General features: G+C 52.2%; 5 protein-coding genes and 1 non-coding gene across 6 annotated transcripts; 2 read left to right on the top strand and 4 right to left on the bottom strand.

Moving 5' to 3' along the window:
- Positions 1-1,481: 1,481 nt before the first annotated feature.
- On the bottom strand, positions 1,482-1,582 carry M409DRAFT_t31. The gene has a single exon. It is a non-coding gene; the product is annotated as a tRNA-Leu (tRNA).
- A 1,429-nt stretch (positions 1,583-3,011) lies between these two features.
- M409DRAFT_54501 (uncharacterized protein) lies at positions 3,012-4,652 on the top strand (the record flags this gene model as incomplete). The annotated part of the gene is made up of 1 exon (XM_033812726.1): positions 3,012-4,652. One exon carries the CDS (start codon positions 3,012-3,014, stop codon positions 4,650-4,652), a length of 1,641 nt encoding a protein of 546 aa, XP_033667596.1.
- A 1,336-nt stretch (positions 4,653-5,988) lies between these two features.
- On the top strand, positions 5,989-8,225 carry M409DRAFT_66321 (multicopper oxidase; the record flags this gene model as incomplete). Its single annotated transcript, XM_033816889.1, has 10 exons — positions 5,989-6,106; positions 6,159-6,354; positions 6,409-6,457; positions 6,514-6,860; positions 6,920-7,032; positions 7,094-7,197; positions 7,247-7,398; positions 7,454-7,809; positions 7,860-7,991; positions 8,047-8,225. 10 exons carry the CDS (start codon positions 5,989-5,991, stop codon positions 8,223-8,225), a joined length of 1,746 nt encoding a protein of 581 aa, XP_033667595.1.
- Positions 8,226-8,346: 121 nt separating this feature from the next.
- M409DRAFT_22761 (uncharacterized protein) lies at positions 8,347-9,417 on the bottom strand (the record flags this gene model as incomplete). Its single annotated transcript, XM_033806482.1, has 1 exon — positions 8,347-9,417. The coding sequence occupies one exon, from the start codon at positions 9,415-9,417 to the stop codon at positions 8,347-8,349; it is 1,071 nt and encodes a 356-aa protein (XP_033667594.1).
- A 678-nt stretch (positions 9,418-10,095) lies between these two features.
- On the bottom strand, positions 10,096-10,698 carry M409DRAFT_22760 (uncharacterized protein; the record flags this gene model as incomplete). Its single annotated transcript, XM_033806481.1, has 1 exon — positions 10,096-10,698. The coding sequence occupies one exon, from the start codon at positions 10,696-10,698 to the stop codon at positions 10,096-10,098; it is 603 nt and encodes a 200-aa protein (XP_033667593.1).
- Positions 10,699-11,931: 1,233 nt separating this feature from the next.
- M409DRAFT_36662 (glycoside hydrolase family 55 protein) lies at positions 11,932-14,226 on the bottom strand (the record flags this gene model as incomplete). Its single annotated transcript, XM_033810590.1, has 1 exon — positions 11,932-14,226. One exon carries the CDS (start codon positions 14,224-14,226, stop codon positions 11,932-11,934), a length of 2,295 nt encoding a protein of 764 aa, XP_033667592.1.
- Between the last annotated feature and the right edge of the window lie 2,061 nt (positions 14,227-16,287).

Genomic DNA, 16,287 nt, shown 5'->3' with positions numbered 1-16,287 from the left:
AGCCATGCTATCCCCACGAGCTTAGTCTGGAGGATCAAGGTTCGATGACAATAGCAGCCAGACAGAGAAATGGAAGTATCTTGGTGGAGCAAAGTAGTAAGAACTCTTCCAAGGCATTAGGATCTACCATGCGTTGCCCAGAACTACCTTAACTAGCCTCTTTGATCTTTTCAAGCATGACACGGCACACACGCACTCCCACGGCTAAGCGACCACGACGCCGCCGCAGACTTTGAGATTTTCCTCGACGAGTTTGATCCGACCGAATATGCATGCCTTGTTGGGGGTGTTGGGATATGGCATGGGGGCTTGGTATGATTTCTCCCTCCGGGGCCCCATCGTAATCATGGGCAGCCGTCCGAATGACCCTCACGGAGACATCAACAACGGCCTTGGTTCTGGTTTTGTCTCGAAGGGTTAGATCCTTTCTTTCTGTGGGGACGTCTATTCCCACGATCGTGGTTCTGGCGGCCTCCGTCCCGTCCTTGATTTGGGATGAGGCTCTCGCGAGCAAGATTATCTTGTGGAGGAGATATGCACTTTTCAAGCCCGCCCGCTCGAGGACCGTGAAGTCCTGCAATACATGCTGGACACAACCCGTCGTCGCCTACACAGCTGGGTTCGCGGGCTCCGAATTGAAAGAAAAGAAAGGCGTCTCGAAGTCTAGCTCAAGACCAACCATGCTGATCCTGCCCACACGGCGTCGTGCTCGACGTCGTAGAGTCCGGCGGATCGGAAGAACAATGTCTTCTCCGCTGGTTGGCAGCGGGATTTTGGACTTTTGAATATTTGGATAGTGTTTGCGGGCTTTTGTGGAACTAGATAGAGAGAGGTACAAGCTTCGCTGTGCTGGAGACGGGGATCGTATTCCATGGCTTTTTTGATGAGGGATTTGAAGGGGGGAGGAATGGGCTTCGGGGGGAATTGTTGGAGTTGTTTGAGCGCGAGAGTTGAGGTTTTCAAGAGTTCTACAGCCTCTCTGTGCATTGGACGGATAATCAAGTTTGCCAGCGTTTCGACACGTCCGATTTGTTCAAACCCCTGCTAGCGAACAAAAGGGGATTTCAGATTGTCCTTCCGATGCACAGAGAGGCTGTAGTTCTTCCCAGGATAAGCGGTGCTGGATGTCAATGTTAGATGGCAGAATGATGATGCCGTAGCGCCGCGAGGTTTTACGAATAGCAATGTCGTCTGGGATTCTGTAGGAGGTGCTTACGTTCACTACAGTTTCGAATTCACGTTGATATCAAACTTCTCTCCTCGTTCGCACTCGAAACAAAGTCGAATGGGCTCGAGAGTCAGCCAAGTCTAGTCTTACGAATTGTATCACTATCCTTGATCCCTTAGGAGCTGCTCGCGTTCACCACAGGTTCGAATTCACCTTAATACCCATCATACGTTTTCTCCCCTTTGCGCGGCGAAGCAACGTCGAACGCGGTCGACACTCGGTCGAGTCCACCCCAAAAAGCAAAAAGGATTGATGATATCGATGAGATTCGAACTCATGCCCTTTCGGACCACGGGATTGAGATTAAGGATGTGGACCTTAACGTGGCGCCTTAGACCGCTCGGCCACAATACCATTTGTTGATGAAGATGTTAGCGTGGTGATGTGGCATATGAATGTTAGGTGTTGACTGTGGGCAAGGCTAGCAGGAATTTTCTGTTAGCGTGGAAGAAGGGGCGGTGGATCTTCGGTAGAGAAGGGAGAATTTCGAGCTGCCAAGGTATGTTGAACTACAAAATTGTTGAAGAGCTCGGATGGGAGCAGTGTATCTTGAAAGGTAGGAGATAGGCGTCTCGTCGAGAGCTGGATTCATTCATTCACTCACCCGCCAAGCTTTGCCAAGCCTGAACTTTGATGCAGATATTCCTGTTTTTGGTGTAGTTTGGATACGACTGTGCAGGGGCGACGAGCACGTCAGATGCTTTACGGGTGGCGTCAACGAGCTATTGCAAACGCATATATGAACCGGTTGCCTACTCGTGCTGCTGTGGTGTGGAACCCGTTCTTTTACCTTTTATCCAACGGATAGCTTGGAAGCTCGAGCACAGTTGCCCGTTCGACGACTCTCGGTTGACAAGTCCTGAACAAACGCACTATGCAGAGGCCAAACCAAAATGTATGCAGTGGCAATTAAGAGCAATACCAGATTTCCCGCCCGAGAGACTCCGCCCTCACGAAAACAAAACCTTACAACGACAAAACCAGAACGTTCGGCACCCATGACGAATCCTTCCAGCCAAGAACGCCCACTTGAACCGGTAACAGTAGGAATTTTCGAGTCTCGACCGTTGATTCTACAATGCAGCAGGAGTATACGCGGCTTCTAGTCTTGGCGGAAATGCTTGAACTCCGGCGATCTTCTGGATTCTAGACACCCGGTTCGGATGTCGATGTTGTTGCGACACTTTTGACTTGAGGAACTTTTTGCTGATTTGGGAAGATGGATGGCAGTCATGTGCTGGGAGGGGATTTGCGAGATTGCAAATGCATGAGAAGCACTTACGTTTTGATGCCCAGGGCCTCCAGGCGTTTCAATCGTGCAGGATCGTACTTGGACCTGCCAAGCATCTGCAGTTGCATCGGGACCGCAGCCTGAGATGGTTTTGGGGTGGATGGCCTGGAATCTGTCCTTTCTATCGCTCAGCTTGCCGATATGGGATCTCGAATTAAGGAGCGGTCGACTACACTCCTACGCATGCGGCCGTGTTTCTACACCATGTGGTCTTCATCGCATGCCACGAGTCATCTGACGTTGCGGTAGAGGAAACCCGCACTTGGATCCACTTGACGTACGCCGACGACACTCAGATTGGGAGTATGGATCGCTGCACTTGCAAGACTGCACTTCCATCGTTGATACTGTGGCTGAGGCTATGGTTAGATGTAAGTTAGTCCTTGACCCGTCTTCGTCTTTTGAGTCCGGCTCTTTCGTCCTTGGTCTATTGCCCTTCGGCGGCGTTTGCTCTTGAACAAACCACGATCCTTCTTCGTCCCCACGTTCACTATGGCTTCTGGTCCTTTCTCCCTCGCTCTTTTCCTCCTTCAGATCATTACTGTTTGCGCCGATGCTGGCATCATGAACGCTGCTGACGACTATCAAAAGGGATCTTACGGCGACGCTCCAGCTCAGCGCTACCTCTCCGATCCCGATATCTGGTCACCAATCTTCAATGCGCCCATCTGGAACCGAAGCGCCGTCTCCATCGCCAAAACTCCGCACCTGCTTATGAGCCTGGAGTACGAATCCCGAATGGGACCTTACCTCTTCTCGAGCGACGACCTGAGCTTGATCTATGCCAACCGCAACTTTGCCTTTGTGAACAATGTCCGCGTGCAGCGGTACAGGGGAGAGACAGTGTTGACGTTCTGGGAGGGTATGCAGGGGAAGGGACATGCGCAAGGGGTTTGTGTTGCGCTAAACAAGCACTACGAAATTGTCTTCAATGTCACGAGCTCGGTGTCTTTTAGCGCAGATGCTGATTTGCACGAGTGTGAAGTGACGAGGGACGATACAGTGCTTATTACCATTTATGAATCGACGGCCGTGTATAATCTCTCTTCTGTTGGGGGAAAGGAGGATGATGTATTACTGGACTCCTGCTTTGAGGAGATTAAGCCGGACACGGGGGAGGTGTGGTTCGGCTGGAGAGCATCGTGGTTCTTCCATCCCACTGCATCGTACCACGATTATGAGCCGGTGACGCACAATGGATGGGATCCATGGCATATCAATAGTCTCCAGAAGATCAAAGAAGGCGATTATATTGTCGACCTGCGGCGTGCACATACCGTGGTCTTGATCAACGGTACCGATGGTTGGCCGATCTGGAATCTGGGCGGCAAGGGGAACGATTTCGAGGATCTGAGTGATGGTCAAGCGACCGCTTTTGCGTGGCAGCATCATGCTCGTTTTCTGGACGATGACTTGACGCAGTTGACCATGTTCGACAATCACCAGCTGGAATGGGAAAAGGCTGTTGGATGCACCGGGCCGGGCTGTTCACGGGGATTGAGGCTGGAGCTCACGCACTTCCCAGAGAAGACCGTGAAGCTCGTCGAGGAGCATTTGGCGCCTTCAGGCCTCGGATGCTATGCAATGGGCAGCTACGATGCCTTGCCTAATGGTAACTCCTTGGTCGGCTGGGATTCTCAGGCGGGCTTCACCGAGTATGGGCCTGATGGAACTGCTGTGATGGATGCTGCCTTTGGAAGATTCAACACCAACGTGCGAACATATCGAGTGTTCAAGGATACCTGGGTCGGCCTTCCAAACTGGAATCCGAAACTTGCCCTCGATGCTGTCAGCGGCAATGTGCTGGCGAGCTGGAATGGAGCAACCGAAGTAGTCTCATGGGTCGTTATGGTAGCCAACAGGCGCGAAACGTTAGTGTCGATAGATTCTCGCAGTGGTGCCGATGAGAGTGCGACCATCCACGCAGCGAAGAAGGGATTTGAGACGTCTGTCGCCGTGGGAGGTGCCTTGGATAAATTCCAGTATGTCAGAGCCGCGGCTCTGGACGTCGCTGGGACAGTGATTGGAGCTACAGATCTTGTGAATGTTGCCGACGGCAATTGCATCGAGGTTGCAAGCCTTCCAGACACTCGTGGGTGGCTCGCTGTACGTTTCGGTGCGGATCCAGACTGACCGACATTTTAGTGTTCTTCAACTCCAAGTATAATGCCGTTGTTTCGCAGTATTATCGTCGACCACGGGGTTGATTCGTCCGTACGGATGGTTCAGGGCAGGTGGGAAGAACCGAAAAGTCACTGAATTGACTAGAGCGCCCTTTTCACTGCATCGGCGACCCTCGCGACTTCTGCTGCTGTTCTCGCAACAAGACATCCCTTCGAACGGCGTGTTTGTGACTTGAAGCCAGTCGGAAGACGTCCTTCAAATCTTGCCCCTCAAGCTGCTTTTGAACTCCTGGACCCGGAACTGTTCGACAACAGCCGCCTCTGACAGCGACTTGGAACAAAAGATGCGAGATTTTGTGCACACTGTAAGACGTATGCAACCGTTGGGGCTCGGAAGACAGGAGGAGACGTCCGATGGCTGAAATATCAGACCCGATTCGACGCCGATCGTTGCTGACTTCAGCTGGCGTGTTGACAAAAAAGGAGAGGAAGCCCCACGTCTGCTTCTTCGTCGCGTTTCTTCCTCGAAACACCACGCATTGTTCAGGAAAAGTCACAGATAAAGGGAGATTGCCAAGTGAGAGATCGGCACGCTTGAAATAGCTGCCTCGCTGTGCTGACGTCAAATAACGTGGTCGCCGACTGCTTGAATTGCTTGTCTCTTCCTAGCGTTGAGCTTGCCTCCTTGACCGTTGAAGACGTTTCGAAGGTGACGCGGACGGCCGCGACGACTTCTTCCGACCAACAAAGTCGAGCGTGTCGTTGTCGCCGATCAACAACGAGAGCGCGAGACGACATACTGGATCATGGCTCTGAAAGAGCGAAAGAATCGTGAACAACACGCTCCTCCAGGTCGATGTGAGGTTGGAACAAACTCATGAGCCTCATCACATCCTCCACAGATCCAGTGGGTCCGTCGAACCACGATCTACAAGTCAGCCTCCTGTACTGGATCCTCTGGACGCGCTACTTCTTACCATCGCGGCTGCTGTCGACAACAACGGAACGTGCGGCCAATTGCCTTTCGAAGCACGGTGCCGCTACCCTCCAATGCACATGTTTCTGAGTCGCTCCAGGATCCGGCACACGTGAAATGTCCCAAACTAGGCACTCACAGCATCCAGTACGCATCGGATCACGGCATCTTGCAAAATGAGGGCCCTCTTTTCTTTGGTTGAACTACAGTGCTCCGGCCATTCCAATTGTACTTGACTTCCACTATCTCGTTCGCTTCTTTCTTGGCCTTTCAATTGCTTTCACGAACACACACCCAGAGACAGCTCAGTCTCGCGCCTCTCGTTTCTGCGTTGTCTTCATACACTCGCTTGGCATTGCTGTTGCCCATAATGAAGGCCGCGTTCTCATCTTTGCCGGTTCTCAGCTGCGTTCTCACGCTGTGCTCTCAAGCATTTGCTCTCCCCCAATCCGCGGATCTGGCGACTCGGGATACTGCCGACGGAGCATGTCAGTCTACCAAACACTGACGTGGTCGATCAAGTCTGATGTATTTCTACAGGCACAAACGGCGCTTTGACCCGAGCATGCTGGACTGATGGCTTCAGCATCGCGACAGACTTCGACCAAAAGTTCCCTGCCACGGGCAATACCGTCACTTACAACCTCGAGATCACCAACGGCACATGCAACCCAGATGGCCACGGCGAGAGGATATGCTTCCTCATCAATGGTCAATACCCTGGGCCAACCATCCGGTATGCACCCAGCGCGCAGAAACGATCAAAGAACAAGAACTGACATTTTTCTAGAGCAAGCTGGGGCGACTATCTCTCAATTAACGTCACAAACAGTCTGCAGGTAGGCTTTCCACTATGCCTTCGCTCGGAGATGTACTCACCACTCTTTGCCTCTAGGACAACGGCACATCGATCCACTGGCACGGCGTCCGACAATACAACAGCCCTGGCGCCGACGGTGTGAACGGTGTCAGCGAATGCCCTCTCGCACCTGGCCAGTCTCGTACATACGCCTTCAACGTCACACAGTTCGGTACATCCTGGTACCATGCGCACTACAGCTCACAATACGGAGATGGCACTGTCGGCACGATGATCTTTGATGGTCCTGCAACCGCCAACTACGACGAGGATCTTGGCGTCTACCCAATCAACGAGTGGTATTATCAGACTGCTTTCCAGATGAATGCTATTGCCAGCGCACAACTGCAGAACAAGTTGTCGGTACCACCAGCGGACAATCTGTAAGATGGACCATTGTTCTGCCGAGTGGACACACGTGGACGCTAACTTCGGACTCTAGCTTGATCAACGGTACCAACCAGGATGCGAATGGAAACGGCAACTACTCGCAGGTCACCATGGAGTCTGGAAAGAAGTACAGGTTGCGACTGATCAACATGTCTGTTGACAACTGTGAGTCTTCAGCCCCTGCTGATTCGAAGCTCTGGATACATTGCTAACTCTTGGCGACTAGACGTCCAAGTTTCTCTCGACAGCCATCCATTCGAAGTCATCACTGCCGACTTCGTTCCAATCCAGCCGTTCGCTGCTGAGTGGTTGATCATGGGCATTGGACAGGTTTGTTCAATCGACTGGCTTTTTCATCCTCTGCTCACATTACTTCCAGCGTTACGATGTGATCATCACTGCCAACCAGAGCGCCGGTAATTATTGGTTCCGAAGTAACGTGTCCGAAGCTTGTCAGAGCGGCAACAATTTCTATGGCCGTGCCATCTGGTCTTACTCCAGCGAGCCAGCTGATACCCCATACAGCACTGAGTAAGCATTGAACGCAGGCCTCAGGAGATGACCTGAACTAATTCGTCTTTTCTAGGTTCACCGAGCCCACAAGCTGCACCGAGCCTGGCCCATTGACTCCATACTGGAGCCAATCAGTTCCTAGCAGCGATTTCCAGTCCCAGCTCCAGAACATGAACGTCAACTTGACTCAGGCCGTTGTTGTTCCAAACGGCAACTCCATCGTTGTCTGGTCCTTGAACAGCTCCATCAACGTTGACTGGGAGAACCCAACCATGTCTTACGTCCTGAATGGCAACACCAGCTACCCTGAATCTATCAACCTGGTGCCCACTGTCGACTCAGGATCTTGGAACTACTGGCTTATCCAGCAGGCTGATGGAATCCCACCTATTCCTCATCCTGTCCATCTTCACGGACATGACTTCTTCGGTAAGTCTATGCAAACCAGCAGTTGAGGAATTGCGCTGACCGTTACGTAGTCCTTGGTCAAGGCACAGGCACCTACGATTCTAGCAACGCCACCCTCAACTTCGACAACCCCACTCGACGAGATACGGCTACGATTTACGCCGGAGGGTGGCTCGCTCTTGCATTCAACTCGAACAACCCAGGTATGTCTCGTCTTCCACTCAACAATTGACGACAGTATCACTAATCCTATCTCAGGCACTTGGTTGATGCACTGCCACATCGCATGGCACATTTCCGAAGGTCTCGGTATGCAGTTCCTCGAATCGCCCAGCAGCATGACGATGCCCGATAAGACAACCTACGATAACGAATGCTCCGCCTGGAGCTCCTACTACCAGGATGCATACTACCAGAAGATTGACTCTGGAATCTAATGGATGGGAATTAATGAGAATAGGCTGATCATCTGGCATTTGTGCATATAATATTCATGATAGACGAGTCTTTTTACACTTTCGACAATAGATATGGCCCTTTTTGGGGAAATGAAATCTGTTACGGTTTCACGACACCATACTTCTGCAGACTCCTCGCCGCCGACAGAATCGCCTCGTCTCCATCTCTGGGCTGCCACCCGAAATCCCTCTTTGCCTTCGCATTACTGCACTTCCTTACCCTCCCGATCTCCGGAACGATCAACGCGATATCCTGCTGAAACATCGCCGCAAACCGCATAACAAAATTCGGAATAACCATCGTGCCCACTCGCTTCGTCTCTTCTGCAGGCAGCCCCCGTTTCAGCGTCTGCGCAATCCCTTGCAACGAAATGGGTCCTCCATCTCGTAAAGCCAGATACCTCTGTCCCGCTGCTTTCGGACTCGTCATGGCGCGGAAATGTAAGTCCGCGACATCTCGCACGTCGACGGTCTCGAAGGCGAGGTTCGGCATGGCGGGCAACTGGCCGTTTAGCATACGGGAGATGAACTGCAAGGTTGCGCAGAAGTCGGCGCTGAGCGCTGGTCCGAAAATGGCGACTGGGTTGATGACGGTCAGTTCCATTGGGCTGCCTTCTTTGGCTATCCAGTCCCATGCTGCTCGTTCGGCGATGGCTTTGCTTTTCTGGTAAGGAGCGATTGTCTCGCCCCGAGGGCCATCGAGGATGGTCCAGTCTTCTTCGGTGAAGGTTTTTGTTTTGACTACGTCGCCGTATCCGTATCCGATTGCTGCCATCGAGCTGGTGATGATGACCCTTTTGACTGTCGAAGCCTCCTTCGCCGCCCTTAGCACCCGCAGAGTACCCTCCCTTGCAGGTACGATGAGATCATCCTCATGCTTTGGTGCACCAGCAGGGAATGGCGAAGCAACATGCAGTACATACGAGCATCCTGCACAAGCGTCTTTCCAGCCATCATCTTTCATCAAGTCTGCTGCGAAGAATTTGACGTTGGAGATCTCAGCCTCAGTGGCCCCTCCATTTCGCAGCATTTGCTTCACATCGTCTGCGCGCGAGAGGGAGCGGATAGTCGTGTGGACTTGGTATCCCTTTTGAATTCCTTGAAGAACGCAGTGGGCTCCAACGAAGCCGGAGCCGCCGGTGACGAGGATAGTTTCGTTTGAGCCGGTCATTGTATGTAACGAGTCTGTATTGGTAGCGAGTTCCGTGCTACGGTAAGGCTGAGCGGTGCGTTTGGTTTGGGAGAGGCATTGCAGGGGAAGTCATCGTCTTCATATATCTTCCCTATGGACATAATGTAATCTCCATCGCCGTGTCCTTGCGCTATTGTCATTGTCGTTATCCTGCTGCCTTGAGCGGCCATGGCGAGAGATACCCATCAAGGCGAGGCGCACAATGAGTGAAGCCGTTGATGAGACATCTGTACGAGCGTGACTTGGAGCCAGCGGCCGCATTTCAGCATGTGAAGCGGACGCTAGTGGGTTTCGGTATCGTACCGTTTTGTGATTGGTGTAATTGTGTCTGTGCAGCGGACGAAATTGCCGCTTCTGGAAGTTGGATGGGAAAAGTGGTTGACAAGGGCTGTGCAGTCTCTATTGCGTTCTCTGGAATCTAAATTGAACAGCTGATGAAGTATGATCAAAATAATGCGTCAATTCCTTCAACTAGTTCAGATGCTTGATTTGCGGTCTTTGAAAACTGCATTCGAGAACAACACGAACACAAACTGGTGCAGTTGACAGACTTTTTCATGCATACATAATCTATGATCGTGACTTCTTGAGCGTGCCAGCATTGCTCAACAATGCCACATATCGTCGTTACATCAAGATAAGAGCAATGATAGCAATTTAATACCAACCCCAGCCCTTTCCCCAACGCCAGCCCCAACCAGTCCAGCCCTTCGGGTGGTGTGGCCACTTTGGAAGGGAATCAACCGCAGCTTGGAAGGCCGCAATGGAAACATCGAAGTCCTCATCAATTGGTGCGGTGACTTGGCCAGCAAGGTCTTTGAGACCATCAGGAACCTTGGCGATGACGGCGGCAGAGAAAGCGTCGGAGGCTGCCTTTTGCTGGTTGAGGGAGTCGAGGACAGTTGGGGTCAGGTAGAGCTTGTTGAATTTGGGGATGGTGGCGATGAAGTCGATGAGGGTCTGGTTGACGACTGGGATGAGGTTGAGGGTCGCGAGACCGACGTTGACCGCGCCGTTGAAGTCGAGAGACTCGTTGGCGTTGGCGACATTGGTACCGTTATTGATGGACTTGAGGAGCTTCTGGCTGTCGAAGAAGATTGGGCGGAAGCCTCGTCGGTCGCCGCTCCAGGCGAGGACATCGGTGTCAACTCGCTGGGTGCGTGCTTGGATGACGGTGATGGCGTCGACGATCGGCTGTTCGACGCCTTGAGCCAGGGCCGAGGTGGCCATGAGGCCAACGACCGGGATGAAAAACTTCATGTTGCTGTCTTGGCGGTGGAGTGGAAGTGTCAATGTCGATAAAGCTGGAGCAAATTCCAACTCAACCAGGATATGCGCTCGTCTTTATGCTGTTCATGGCTTCAGGGCAAGCAGCCTGTCCTAGCCCCATCTCGCCAACTCTCTAGCATACTACAATACCAACCCTCCCTTCAAACCTTCTTCAAAAGACCATCCTCGGGCCCAGAGTTGGTGTAATTGTGCCCATTCGTTACTTTATGTTCCACAAGCTGTCGGAGTGGAAGTTACCGCCCGCACCTGGCGTTCTGGCCCACGTATAGATACCTTCTTTGGGACTTCCACGCCGCACGTGGTGCTCAAGAAATATGGTCGAAGCGGCTACACAGTCTCGTGGTACGCGCCGCAGCGATAGTAGCAGCTTGGTGGCTTGAACTTATATCTTTAACGGACAATGTCGTGGCTGGAACTCCCCGCATCATGGAAGCGTGCAGATTGGCTGAAGAAACGCCCAACTGACATGCGGTCAGATGTGGGAAGCTTTTTGTCCAGAACATGGGCAAGAGCTTCAACTTAGACTTGCATAGAAGCTTTTTCTGCACGGCCGAGCGTGCTGATCGCTGCCCGGTTCGGTCGCACAAAAAGCTTGTTTTCTGCCTTCTGGCCGGATTAGGAAGGAGCTGCTAGCCATCCTTCGGCTCATCGCCACGAGCCGCGGTTTGGGTCTGGGGATGGATCTAGCCGTAGCTCATGGTGGACGATTTGACCAAACATGTGGCGAAGAGGCTGCGGCACATCAGATTTCACCATCTCTCCCCTCGGGGACCATTTCTTCTTGGATCGGCTTGTATTCGAAAATCGTTAGAGGTGTCTCAGTGATCCTTCACTACTGCGACGTACATCAGCACGTGTGCATCTTGATTGCAGAGTTTTGCAGGCCAGACACCCTGGCAAACGAAGCAATCAGCAAGACTATATCGGCGAATTGGGTAGATGCAAGTTTTCATGATTTCAATTGTTCTCTTGCTGTTGGTAAACATTACACTTGATTAATTAATAGCTGTCTCGAGGAACGCTCCGGCTCCAGTAGCCTTCTCCAACTTTGCCTTTATAATAGTAAGACTGACCAATGCAAGCCAACCGCCCGTCCAAAAAGCCATCTTTCCAAGCTGCACGCCAAAAACTCCATCCATGTGACCAACCTTGGGGTATCTCTTCTCATCGTCACGCAATCACCAAACAAACCTCATCCCAGCTTCACGCAGCCGCGGTAGAATACTCAGCAACAACAGTTCCCCAACTTCCGCCAAATCCGTCGTTTGGACCGTTCCCAAAGCGTGATCCGTCCGGAAGCCTCATGATATACTTGGCGTCGTGGTCGCAAAGTCCATAAAGATGTAGATTCGTTGGACTTTTCCGTATGACATTCATTGTCGTCTCTTCACCACCAAAGAAGTTCCAACTCGCAGCCGCGTATTGAAAAATCGAGTCTCCGCCATCGTAGAACTGTGCAGGGCCCATTGGGCAATCCGAGTCGCTGCTGTTCGCCTCACCATGACACCATGCAAACGCGGGATCCTTCGGTCTCGCCACGAAAGGAGAGGGAGGGGTCACCACGGCATTTGTTCCTTGATTGTAGTTCGTCTCTGACTGAATCAGGGACATGAAGATGTTTTTGGCGTTGTTGAAGTTGAATTGGTAGAGCCACCAGTGTTCGCTCGCCACTCCGGCGAGCCAGGTGCCTTTCCTTGCTTCGACGAAAATTCCGCCTTTACCGGCTGTGCGGGTTCTGACGTTGCTGGAGTCGGAAGCGTGGTCAGCGAGCCAGGACCAGAAGTTGTCAATGTATGCTGATGATGTTGTTGACAGATGAAGGCCGAGATATGCAGCTTTGCAGTTGGCTTCGCTCGAACAGCTGAGCTGAGTATCGCGAGTGCCGCCAACAGTGAGGAGAGAATTGAAAATAGCCACATCGCCAGGCTGGTGACCAGCCATGTTGACTTGCAGTATGATGGCTCCGGGTAGAGCTTCGCCGACGGTGAACCGCATGTCTTGGATGACTGCCTTTCCAACAGCTCCGGGAGCACCGACTCTTACAATCGGCGTTGGCTTTGATTCGTCTTTGAAGGCAGGACCAAATCCAGATATCGTCGACCAGGCATTACCGATCAGTCGTGTGCCAACTGGAATCGTGACTGTCTTGTACACGCGATAGATCCCGTAAGGTAGATAAGCGATTTTACCTTGCGAAGCAGCAAAGTTGAGCGCTCCTTGCAAGGCCGAGGTGTCATCGGTAGATCCATCTCCATACAAATGGAAGCCACCATTTCGTTTCGGATTCTTGAGGTTGACAACATCACCTGCCACAGCATAGTGGTACTGTGGTGCCGTTAAAGCTGGGTATTTTCCGCCAGGAGCTAGGGATGCCGGACGCGGCACCGACTTGATCTGTGGGTCGGTCTGGTAGATTGGGTTTGCCCCATAGGTATTGCCGTAGACGTATGTGCCGACAGATGTCTGATACTTGATCTTCGTCTGACCGCCCACGACCACGACCGGTGAGTTGCCAGCGCTTTGCGAGATGTTTTCCAGCATAAAATTCGGGTATCCGACATTACTGGTGAAGAAGGTCCCCGAATTTGTAGAGATGGCGTCGATGACGGATACCCAAGGACCTCCTGAGTTGAGAACGATCGGGAAGCCGACTGTGTCGAAGATAGGTGCATGTACGTTGACTGTGAATCCATTGTCAATCCTGATGCCGGTAGTGCAGCCATGGAACTCCATCTTCTTGAGTGTGGCCTGTTGAAGCCCAGCATAGTGCATGCCAACGCTCCCCTGATAGAACTTGACATCGCCGACAGAGACAGCCGACCCCTGGCCCATCCAAATTCCAGTGTGGGCATTGGATGGCATCTGGATCTTGACGTTGGCAAGCGCCGTGTTCTGAGCTACACGCCAGCTCAATGCTACGAAGTCGGTCTTGGCAGAGTTCGAGCTCGTATCTAGAACAATATTCTTGATCATGACAGAGAAGTGAAGCTCTCCCCCGGAAGCAGTATCGCCACCCTGTCCGCCACAGATGAGATAGTCGCCTGAGAAACCTGCAGCGGCTCGAATGGTAGGCGGATTTGCTGCGTCACCAATGATGACGGTATCTGTGTCGAGGTAGATTGTTGAATCGAGAACATATGTTCCAGGTGCGAGGTAGACGACTCTGGGCTGACCGGCGAGCCAGAAGTTATCACGGTCTCCATTCGGACCATCTGCGTACAGGGCTTTGCGAAAAGCTGCCGAGTTTCCCGATGAGACAGATTTGTAGACTGGGTAGTCGGGGGTCCTGAGGAATGGTACGTAGTCGCGGACGGTGCCTGAGGTGTGGTCAAGATTGGGAAACCACCAAGCTGATGTAGCCTCTGTTGTAAGTTTCTTGCTGTCGTTGACGGTCGTATTCGTGGAGGCAACAGTGTTGTTTGAAAGAACTGGTAGAGCGTCCGAAAATCGAGTCAATTGAAGATAGATATACAGGCCGTAGATGAGAGATCTTGTCATGAAGAGCATGCCGTTGCCACAGCAGCGACCTCTCCCAAGGGTCCATCGTAGCAGTTCTTTATACAAGCAGATATGACGAAGGCTGGACGGAGAAGCAACCGGTTTACAACCGGACAGCCATCTGGTACCCTTGTCTGAACGTGCTCACAGCCACTCGTCTTGCCACGAGCACCCTCTGGGATCCCGCTGACCATTTTGAGTGGCTGTCACAGCAGGCTGGAGCAACACCAACGTCGATAACGCCACTCTGGATTGCACAATGATCGGCGTAGCAACGTGGAAGGCTGGCGATGGCTCGTGGACGGTAGCCATTGCGATATCAAACGTCGGCACTTGAGAGGGACGAGCGTTGATCAGCGCCATTTGCTGCGAACTGACGGGGCTTTGACTATAATACCCTCTCTACTGCTTCCATAGGGCAGCAGAACCCTGGATCTGGTTCGTGGTGGTTGGCTAGGCGAATAGTGGGCTTTCCCAATCCAGGCATCGGAAAACCATGGCACGTGGGAGATTGTGGCAGGCTGAGTACCATAGAATTCGAGAAACGGTCAAAAGATGGTCGAGATGTAAACAAATGCTGCTTCATGCTTGACTGATACGATCTTCAAGTATCCGACTTGCTCGACAGGCCGGTCTCTCAAGATGTCGCAATGCCTTGTGCTTGACTCACGTCTTTGAACCACTGCCAGTCTGTAAGGCCGTCACTCTCACCAGCACGAGCGTACTCATAGCCACCGACACCGCCAAAATTGCCCTGGCCGTAGGTGCTTGTGAAATTCTTTGCAACAGCCTCCAAAGTCGTGATGTTGACCCATCCACTACCCACAGCACTCGTACCAGGTGCTAACATGACTACCCTGCTAGGATCCCAGTTGCCGTTACTGATCATATCCTCATAAGCACTACTATTAACCGCACCACCACCGGCGTAGAATTGAGGAGTGAACCAGTTGATGCTCTTCATGACTGTCCCGTCGGCTCCAGTGGTGTTGGCTTCCTGGTCTAGCTGCTACGAAGAGAATCCAGAATACATCGAGCCACCGGTTTCGTATATATCGAACGACACTGGCGTGAACGTGATGATAAATTCTTGGCCTAGGTCTGAACGGATCGAGTTGACCAGCTTAAGAGCGAGAGAAAGAGGAGGGACATAACTATTGTTGTTCGATGGCTCAATGTCGAAGTCGATGCCGTCGAACTTGTAAGTTTTTAGCATGTTGACGATAGGCGAATAATATGTGTCCCAATCTTGATTGAGCAGCTGGAATGTATTTGAGAGGTAGCCGCCATAGCTGGCGATCAAAAGGATACCGTTCGCTTGGACACTCTGGTAACTAGGCCAAATCTGCTCCCAATATGTGGAGTTGGTAAAGTCCCATCCGTGGCATTGTGGTACAGCAGGATTCTTCTCGTTCACATCGCACGGATTGATGATTAGGGTATCAACTCCGGTCTTGTCCTGATACAGAGCCTCGACATCGATCGCAGGTTTCGAAGTATTAGTTGCGTCCCACTGCTCGTCGTATGCGTAGGCAATGAAAGCTACGTTGCGAGGGGCTTTGGGTCCATGTGTGTTGGCTGGGACTTGAGAGCTCACGGGCTGTACTTGGTAAGGGACTGTCGCACTTGGTGTTGGAGTTATTAGAGGCGCGGTAAAAGGTCGTGTGGCACTTGAGAAGGCCAGAGCAGATGGCAAGGCTGCCACAAATGGGAAGAAAACGCTCGACTTCATCTTAAGGGAATACTGGGCCCAGCTGTCTAAAGCTCGGAGACCTATGGTGCTTTTGAATTGCGAGGGAGAGGGAAACGTGGACATTTCACCATGCCTTCCCGATTGGTAAGTCGACGGGCAACGTCATATCGCAGCCGGGTGGTATTGTAGCGGCACGATGGCATGGTGGCAGCGCGATGGCACAGCAGCGTCCCGATTGTAGCCGCTATGTCCAGATAGAGCAGCTATAGAAACCCAAATACGAGGCTGAGGGTGTCCAACAGAGTATTTCGTTCGCAAGACTAGCTCGCAGCTCGTCGCAGCCACTGGCTCCTTAGCCTATTTCCGCG

The sequence above is a fragment of the Zasmidium cellare genome (genome assembly GCF_010093935.1).
Source record: "Zasmidium cellare ATCC 36951 unplaced genomic scaffold M409scaffold_17, whole genome shotgun sequence".
Classification (NCBI taxonomy): Eukaryota; Fungi; Ascomycota; class Dothideomycetes; order Mycosphaerellales; family Mycosphaerellaceae; genus Zasmidium; species Zasmidium cellare.
Note: the sequence above shows the minus strand (reverse complement) of the source record. Positions and strands in the feature narration are given on the sequence as shown.